Source organism: Myotis davidii, unplaced genomic scaffold (assembly GCF_000327345.1).
Source record: "Myotis davidii unplaced genomic scaffold, ASM32734v1 scaffold44, whole genome shotgun sequence".
NCBI lineage: Eukaryota > Metazoa > Chordata > Mammalia > Chiroptera > Vespertilionidae > Myotis > Myotis davidii.
In genome coordinates, this window is record NW_006299705.1 from 15,884,197 (window position 1) to 15,894,109 (window position 9,913).

General features: G+C 36.1%; 1 protein-coding gene across 1 annotated transcript in view; it reads right to left on the minus strand.

Moving 5' to 3' along the window:
* KIAA0825 (KIAA0825 ortholog) overlaps positions 1-9,913 on the minus strand; it is a 357,466-nt gene that overhangs the window by 311,392 nt on the left and 36,161 nt on the right. Inside the window, exon 3 of the mRNA XM_006775530.2 lies at positions 2,101-2,232. Within this exon, the coding sequence (XP_006775593.1) occupies positions 2,101-2,231 (131 nt within the window). The 5' untranslated portion in view covers position 2,232. The remainder of the gene's footprint in view (positions 1-2,100; positions 2,233-9,913) is intronic.

A 9,913-nucleotide genomic window follows, 5' to 3' on the forward strand; every position in this document is an offset into this window, starting at 1 on the left:
TTGATTCTGGTCAAGGGCATGTACCTTGGTTGCGGGCACATCCCCAGTAGGGGGTGTTCAGGAGGCAGCTGATGGATGTTTCTCTCCCATGGATGTTTCTAACTCTCTATCTCTCTCCCTTCCTCTCTGTAAAAAATCAATAAAATATATTTAAAAAAAGAAAAAACATCCTTGGGTGAAGATTAACAACAACAAAACATTATATTCATCAACTGTGACATAGAATATAAGGGTATAATTTTTAAATTAAAAATATACATATAGTGTAAGGGCAAATACAAGTTAAAAATAAGAGACTTAATTTTCTCTGCTTTAAATAAGAACAAAGATTTCCCTCCATTCCTGTTTTAAAAGCATTTACCTGAGAAACTTGTAATTATAAGCACTTTTCCATCTCTTTGACATGTATCCCTTGGAAGACTAGATAGGCCTTTTGTCAACTTTCCAAGCCAGGACTATCTCAAGAACCTGGGAGCCATCTTTTCCAAATGCAAACACCAAGGAGATAGCTCCTGTATCTCCCAGTTTCTGTGGAAGTGTAGGAGCCTAATTTCAGTGGGTATGCTGTCTTTTGAATTTGTTATCTATGCACATTTATATAATGATAAAAAAAATTAACCACATTCTCATATAAAACTTGAGGAAAAAATTATAGGAACATTTCACTTGCTTGGTTCAGTTCTTTGACAATTCAATATAACTATACCTTAAATTTTTAAGAAGGAAATAGTATGTTATCATTCTACAATAGAAATTTTTACTGTGGCTTCATATTTATAAAATACATTAGGGGAATTATTAGAATCTTTGATCAAAAAGATTCAAGTAAGTAAACTGACTCAAGAGTCCAGAAATACATATGAAGACAAAGTCTATTCTAGCAAAGTACATGTATTAATGGGAAACTACTTAGCTGTCCTAGCTTCCCTCAGTGTTTGGTAACACTTTTGAAGTAGGTAATGAAGATTGATATGGCATAACAATTCTCTGTAGAGTCACTAGCCTCCCAAAGTAAGTGAGAAAGAGAGTTAAAATGACAAACATTACATATAAATAATTTATTTTTAACATTCTGTTTTCAGCAACTCAAGCAATCCATGGCTTTATACTATTATTTTATTTTAATACCTTAATTTAAAATTTTTGTGCTTAGCCATCAAAGAACAATGTTTTACTCTAAATATATTAAAAAATCCAGGCCAACAATATTGGCAAAATCTAAGAAATCATTAATAGCAATTCAATAAACGTTATCTATTTGACGGTGTTACTGTCCTATCTAGCATGGTCATCTGGGCAGCTTCCCCAGAAAGCCATAGTTTTATGCTCCCCAGGGAATCACTGGTTCATTCCCTGTGAATCGCATGGCACAAGGGGTGATGGACGCATGTGCAGTGAAGTTGAAGTGACGTAGGGAAGGTCACCTCAGACTAGCCAGGGAGAAGATCATTGGCTGAGAGGATGGAGCTACTGCAAGTGCACAAAATCCTGGAAGGGTAAAATCCCCAGACAAAGAGTTTCCTTTTCTTCTTGTGCCCCCTCTTGCTCTGTGAACCGCACTTGCCCTGCATTCATGCGCTCGCCTACAGTAGTCATATGGCCATAAGCAGCAACACGGCACGCAGGATGCTGGACTGGACTTTCATATGGAGCAGGAATTCTGTGCAGTGGCTTTCATTCTGGCCCTGCTGAAGACAAGAAAGGACTTCTTCCATGGCAAGACAGACAGAGATGGGACTTTCGAAGGGAACCCCTTAATTTTACATCATCAATAAAGCTTTCCATGAATCTCCATCCTCAGGAGGGACCTCAGAAAATTGTTTTCCTTGTGGCATCCCAAGAACTGCACTTCTACCTCTAACAAAGTCAATGCCAATATATATATACACATATATATATATATTTAATACAGTACTAATCAGATAAGAAAAATCACATTAAATTTTAGGGAGGAAAGTCTCATCATTTTTTTTCCAGCAAAGTTAATGACAATGAAAAACTAAAATTATCTAACAGTAGAAAACAATAAAACTAGATTAGGTAACATTTGTGTAAATTAAACATGAAACTAACTTGTTTTAATTAATTAGCAATATTTACCTTGCAGCATTTTGTTCTATCTTTTCATCAATATCACTGAAGATCTGCTTAAACTCCAAGTCTCCAGGAAATGAATTTAACAAACAATGTAGGTCAAAGGAATTATGGGAATATTCATCTCCCCAATCCATTCTGAGGAACAAGAATAAAAAACATGTTAATTATTTCAAAATAAAGGGAAAAACCTACCTCAAGATGTGATACTAAATCAAAACCGGTAATTCCCACTTCTAGGAAAAATGAAATATAGCAATAGAAGAACGAGGGTATTAGTAAACTGGGTAGAGTGTTTTGTTAAAGTTCATGAGGTGTGACCTAATGTTCACACTTTTCTCTAGTTTGAAACTGAACAAAACAGCACCCCTCAGAGAGAACCTATAAACAGCCTGCTGCTTTCCACTGTAACCGGGCACTGCAAAGGAAATCACACAGCCTCACAGGCCACTGTGAGCAAAGGCTGCTGCAGAAAGAATTTAACACCTTCCTTCCACTCTTACCCACAAGCTAACCTGGAAATGATAACCTCAGAATTGTTAATGCTTAATACCCAGGCCCTATTCATATATGAAAAAGGCAAAAAAAAACTCCTCTCTGATAACTAAAACTTAAATTTGCTACTTTTTATAGATATGCAGTTTTCCCCACTATCAAAGAGTTATTCATCCATTCATTCCATATATATTTATTGAATGTTTGATAAGAAGCATTGCAGTTGAAGCTTGGGATATAGCTGCAACAAGTGCAAGTCCCTTCCTTTACGGAGTCTTATTCGGGTGCAGAAGGTACATTTTAGAAACACATCGACAGATTTTATAAAAGATCACATGGTGAGAAGTGCTATGTGAACATGTAGGGTCAGGGCAATGGGACAGATTAAGAAGGATGAGTTGGTACAGTGTATGAACTATTTTATTTAGGATATGTTATTTTTGGACATACAATAGTGCTTATCAAATATTTTGATAACTGATAGCGTTACCGATGAGACCACGAGATCTTGGCTCTTGTTTTCTTGAAGGAAAGATTTCAATCAAGAGACAAAGTATATATAGCAAAGTAAGAAAGAATTTATTGGCTGCAGCTAAAAATATATTTAGGACAGTGAAACAAGGAAGAACATAGAAAAAGCAACAGGAGAGCCTGGGCTGGGCTGCTCTGGCTCACTGAAACGTCAGAGAAAAGGCACCCTTGGTGACAGGTTCAGGGGGTTAGCTCGGGACAAGCTGCAGCTGCCCAATGCTCCCCTGGTTGCAAGTCTCATGGGGTCCCTAAAGAAGGAGAAAGGGAATAGGGTGAGCCTGCTTCCCTGGGGAGAGTGCACACTGGGCCCTTCACGCTGAGTGTATTTCTCTCTCTGGTAAGTGGAAATCTTAGGGGAAGTCTCAGGGGAGGGTGTGCTCTTTCAGGGTTGTGGTCTCCACTGATTGGTCAGCACCAGGGCAGAGGTTCAATAGTCAATGTAGCTGGTCCTGAGGTAGCCATGGCATCACTGCCCTGGTTTTGCTGCTTTTCTAGCCCTGGAGCTGAAATACAACTGAGGCCTAGATGTTATCTTTAGGGAGGTAAAGGTCAGGGCGGGAGGATCTAAACCACATAACCGGCAATAAGCTAGGAGAGGAAAGGTTTCTCTGGGGGCAAGGTTCTCATCTTCTCAGTTTTGCCCCTGGCTAGGCGTCTAGTTTCTGTATCTGTCCCATCATCCTTGCTCTGCTCATGTCTGTCTGATAACCAGAACAGTGAGCAGAGGTGTTTTTCTCGGGGTCCTGTCTCACGACACCAAAGAATGAGTTACGGACCAGAAGATTTAAGCAAAAGTATGGAAAATTGATTACAAGCAGATTCAGACTCCTTGCAAGGGGAGGGGGACCCAAGAATGGGCTGCCCGTTCAAGCCTTATAGACCAGGGGTATATATTTGCTACAAGCTGCTCTAGGTCTACCTGATTGATTCCCTCAATTGTTTTTTGTTTGCTTTGTCTTTTTTTGCAATAAGTATTTATCATTTCATATATAACTAGAGGCCCAATGCACAAAATTCGTGCATTAGTAGGGTCCGTAGGCCTGGCCAGCGATCAGGGCCAATCGGGGCCTTCCAGCTGCCGGCCAGGGCCTTTCTTCTTTCTACGCCACCCCCTGGTGGTCAGGACACATCATAGCGAGCTATCAAACTCCCAGTTTCCGGATTGAACTCCCGAGGGGACACTTTGCATACTAGCCTTTGGTAAAATATTTTAAAAAGAAATTACCCCTGCTCTCAATGGGACTTACAATTTTTTATTTTACATTCCCTATCTCTCTTCATTTTAGACATCTTCCATCCTTAAATTCTCTCTTAGCAATTTGTGTTTATAATTTTATTCAAAATCTATTTCAAAACTTAGGTAATTCCTAAATATCTTTTGATTAAATATGACCACTTCACCAATCTTTTTGTATTATTTTATTTGTTCTTCCAAATGCTGTTAAAAGAAAATGTTTCTTGTATTATTTTGAAAATGTGTGTTTTATGTCCTTCTTTGAAATCAGTTCTAGAGTAAACTGATAATAAACTGAAACATGTTGAGCATTCAAATAAGGTTGGGAATCATGATTTTGAAGGATTCCCAATCTACATGGTTGTCTGACTTTTCTCTATCTAACCTCAATAAAGAAGTTAATCAACAAACACAAAGAATGCATTAAAGCTGTGACAAGATGGAGTCGCAGAATGATGATGGTTCAGAGTTTTCATGGGACTGGCATACATCTTGTGATGCTTCCATATCATTATTTATATGGTTCCATGGTGATGAAGGATAAGAGAGGCAAGAGTCACCTTTTAAATAAAAGGCAGCAAGACTAAGATGCTGTGTGATAGGATTTAAAAAACAAACAGCCTGGCTGGAGTGGCTCAGTGGTTGAGCGTTGACCTACGAACCAGGAGGTTGATTCAGGGTCAAGGGCACATGCTCGGGTTGTAGGCCTGATCCCCAATGGGGGGTGTGCAGGAGGCAGTAGGCGTGATCCCCAATGGGGGGTGTGCAGGAGGCAAAATCAACGATTCTCTCTCATCGTTGATATTTCTCTCTCTCTCTCTCTCTCTCTCTCTCTCTCTCTCCCTCCCTCCCTCTCCCTTCCTCTCTGAAATCAATAAAAATATATTAAAAAAATAAAACAAACAAACAAAACCTGATGGACAAAATATAACTAATGAGATGAAAACATTAACCTGAATAAATAGTGATGCACAGATGAACATAAGAAATAAATAGAGTAGACTGTGGTAAGTAATGCTGAAGTTTGGATTTAGAAATGTCTCTTAACTTGGCAGTGATCCCTGCAGGACTGTGGTGAGAAAGAAGCATGCACCGAATGTGCATGGGCATAGGCGCCAATCCTCCCATTTCCTTCTCTGTGCCACAGTGTGTCTGCCATTGCTGGGCATATGATGGAATGGAAAGGTTGGACAGTCTCTCTTCACAAGGAGCAGAGACAGTAAAAAGAATAAGGCCATTAAAAAAAAGGGAGCCCATAGAAAGATCACTGCTATTCTCTAAAAGGTAACTATGACTTCAACAACAGAAAAGTAAATTATTGAGGGATGAATGTAATTTGGCAAATATTCCAGGGGTATTTTAGAAATTTCAGAAAGGTAGAACTAACTATAAAATTTAGGGAGGAAAAGGAAGAGGCTGTGAAATTGTAGGTCAGGATATAGCTTTACAGTCTCTTTATGTTCCTGTATTTCCAACTATTAAATTGTCATCAGGAAGATTATAATAATTTGACATAATGAATGAAGTCTCTTATCTTACTCTGTGATAAGTCAAAATAGGGTGCTGCACCTCCTTAAAGTAAAATAACTTTGTGTTTGAAATTGCTATTCTGCAACATTGTTTTTAAATGTTCATTCTCCTATAATGTTTCTGAAATTTTTTTATAAGGTTAAAAACACAGTGCTTAATATTTCAAACACGTATGAAAATCCAATCTAATATTAATTATTGCCTGTAAAAATGAGTTATGTTTGAAGAATTATATCTAAGCCAAACATCTGTAGATCATGTTTCAGCCGTAGGCAAAATGTAACAGTTGAGTTATAAATTCCTAAGAACAGTGACTATAAGAAAATACGAGGATATTATAAGCACTGCCAGAAAACATTACAATAAAGCAATAAAAAAAAATTATCGTTTATGTGATCAAAAGAAACCCCAGAAAAATAAATTTGGAATCTCACCAATCTTTTAACATATTTCAAAATGATACTTTTCTATTGTAGGGTCTCAGTCTCTCTCTCTCTCGCTCTCTCTCTTATTTAAACATATAATGGTTAGAGTCCTTATTTTATCTTTTTTTCTGTTTCTTCAACAATAAAAATCTGCAGTGCCATTCTTATAACCAACTAATAAATGTTAAAAAGTACTAAAAAGAAGACTGAACCATTGGGAAGAAATCCACACTACAACTGAGTTAGGAAAGGGGAAAAATAGGACTGTGTGATTTTTCCTCTGTGGAAAAGCCCAGTGAGGTGGGTCATATACCTTCTGTGAACTCAATGTAGACTGAATGTGTCCACCAGCTCTGGCTCACGGGAAGTTTTACTACTCAACAATGCTCTCTAACCTAAAATACTGCGAAAGAGTATGGCAAGGAAGTGGGGTGTTGGTATTAATTAAAAATAATTACACATTCTACCTGAAAGTAAAGAAGTTTCAAAATGTTGCACTATGATAAAACACATCTAACTATAAACATTATTGAACCAAGAAGCAATAGATCTGAGTCCTGATCCTGGTTCTGCTAATGTTTATGTGCATTTGGGTAAGTTACTCAAGAAGGATGGGGCTCACGTTCCTCATTTAATGTATTTATTAGGCCCTGAGGTTTCTTCTAGCAATAAATTTGTTGTATTCTATAAGAAATTATAAGAGACATACATATTTCTGAACCCTTCCACCCAAATTCACTCTTAAAATGGACTATTTTGTTTGTCAATCCCATCATTTTTCCTGCATCTTGGACTCGCAGAGCCACTTTAGCTCTCCAGGACTGCTACATGGAAAGCTAAAGTAGAACCCATAGCAAGAAATAATATGCAAAAACAAGAAATGTGAGGCATCAAGATATTATTCTATGGTAATAAATAGATGCCCTGTACTGCTTTTCTGCCTGCAAAACTCAATCTCCCTAAAATATTCTAAGAAGCAATTAGCCCATGTCTCTGGGCTACTCTGACTTGCCACATTCTTCCCTCAACAAAAATTTTTGAGGCCAATGGACGTCAGGCATTGTGCCTCCAGAAGGAAAAGGAAGACATGAGAGAATCATATTTTCAGAAGCATTGTATCCTCATCTCTTATTCTTTACATTATCTGTGTTGTTCTTTCTATTGCTGGATTGGTTTGAGTTGCTGGTTTGATATCAAAACGAAGTGAAAATAAACTTTGACCAGATCATTATTCTTAAATCTGAACCAATCTTTTCAGGCCTGGTTCATTTTTACTTTCCCATTTATATCTAGTCACAAAGTACTCTTCCTGTATCATTCACAAAGTCCTGCCAACATTATATAACTCAAAATTTAACTTTTACTAAATCTTGAAAATTTTATTTGGTTCAGTGAACTCATTCATTGAGATATAATTTATAGGTATGAGGGCCAAGTAATATTAATGTTAATAATAGCCAATTCTTACGTAGTACTTTAAATGGGCTATGCATTGTTTGAAGTACTTTATATATATGAACTCATTTAATTCCTATTATAATCCTATGCAATAGATACTGTTATAATCTCCATATGAAAAAAGGTAGAAACTCAGGCACAGAGAGGTTCGTGACTTGCCCCAAACCACTTAGATAGGAAGTAGCAAAGCTGGGAGTTAGACTGCTTCAAAGGCTGTCCTTAGTCACAAAACTATATATAAAATGCCTCTGTATTGGCTGTTTATTGCCTTATATATTTGACAGTGTCCCCTAGGACCATTATACATTTTCTTTATTATGAAACCTATATAATCCCTCCCCCAGATTTCTTTTTTTTTTTTTAAGGCTAGATCTTCCCCTGTGATAATTCAGAGTCATCAGTAAGTTATTTCATCAGTTACTGGAAGTTAAAATCCTATTATTTTAGTCTCCCCCAAAGAATGAGAAACAATTTAAGCAAATCTCAATTTGTTGATAGCCACTTAGAATACCTTAAGCATTAAAGTCTTAAATTAGAAAATAAGAAACTTCTTATTCTATTCAAATTTATTTTTCAACTCTGATCTATATATTAGGTTTTCCTCCACAGACTACTATATTTTCCACAAATAACTGTGCAAGTTCTGATTATTAAAATTATATGGGTTAGAATATTAATGTACAGTCAGTAAATACTTATGTAAACATACTACAGCTATTAAAATCTCCTTCAATAAATTATAAAATATTTCATTGTAACTCCTCTATTAGTAATTTACATTGTGTATGTATGAAGTAGAAATTGACAGGATCAGTCAGAATAAACTATTGCAACTTGACAAGCAAACTGAATTAATTGTCACATGCTTTACTCACCAAACCTGAAACTGCTTTCTTTTAGTTTTCAAAGTACTGCTCTTTTTAGAAAATATTTTCATTTTAATAACTCTTTATAATCTTCAACATGCAATCCTAGCCATCTCTTGCTTTAATATAACAGTGAAACCATATGTGAAAACAAATTTTAATTTTTGCATTTTTTGTAACTTGGCGTGTACATATTTCATGTAATTTAAAATTATCACACAATTTGAGATTAGACTTAAATAATGTCACAAATCATGGAACTAATGATTAATGAATGAATTTTTAAGTGCAATAAAACCTTAGTAGTTTGGAGAACAGAATAACTGCAATAGCAAAAAGTTTAAGTCATGGAACACTTTTAAAAAGGCAGTTGTACTATGTATCAAGTGGGAATAACAACATACATAGCTTATGAGATGTCAATTACATTTTAAGGAATTTCCTTTTAACAGAGTAGAATGATCTGAACTTAGCATGTACGTTGTATACAAATGGGTACTTCTAAAAAAATTAGGATTCTTAAAGTATGTCCCAAGGGTTTAAGAATTTCTCCTAAAAATTCTACTAGTATTATGTTACTAGTATTAATTAGCTGGTTATATTAATGTGATACTATTCTCTTAAATTTTCAAAATATTATTAATTAACTTAACATTAATTTGATAAATTACTATTTCCATTGAAATACCCTTTTATGATTTCCAGAGTTTTGATTCCATCGATTATCACATGCTGTATCAATATCCCTTTCAGCTAACTATAAGTAAGTTTGTGTTTCTTGCTCTTTAGAAACCAACAGAACCCTTTGTAGGACCCCCTTCCCTTCATAGCCCAGCATTTCAAAATTGCAGTCCATATTTCCTACTATATTCTTATCTGACATTCATTTCTCAACCTAGAGCAATCTGGTTTCTGCCTATTTCCTTACACTGAAACTGACAAATATTTTTTAATTCCTATCACACTTAATCTCTGCACTATTTGGTATTGATAACTACTCCTTCCTTACAGTTGTTTCCTTTCTTGCCAATCTTCCTAAGTACCATGGGTTCCCAGGTCTCTTGTCTCTCACACATTTATTCACTTTAGCTAGTTGGCAAGCTCACATAATATCTTCTTTTTTTAATCTGAGATATTATACACAGATATGCAATGGTTGTCCATTTCTATGCTAGAGGACCCATTCAGCTTTCCTGATCATAAGTAATTGATCCAGTTTTAAACATTTGACCCAAGCTGAACCATCAAATGCGACTAAATTAATTCTGAGATTGGGAATG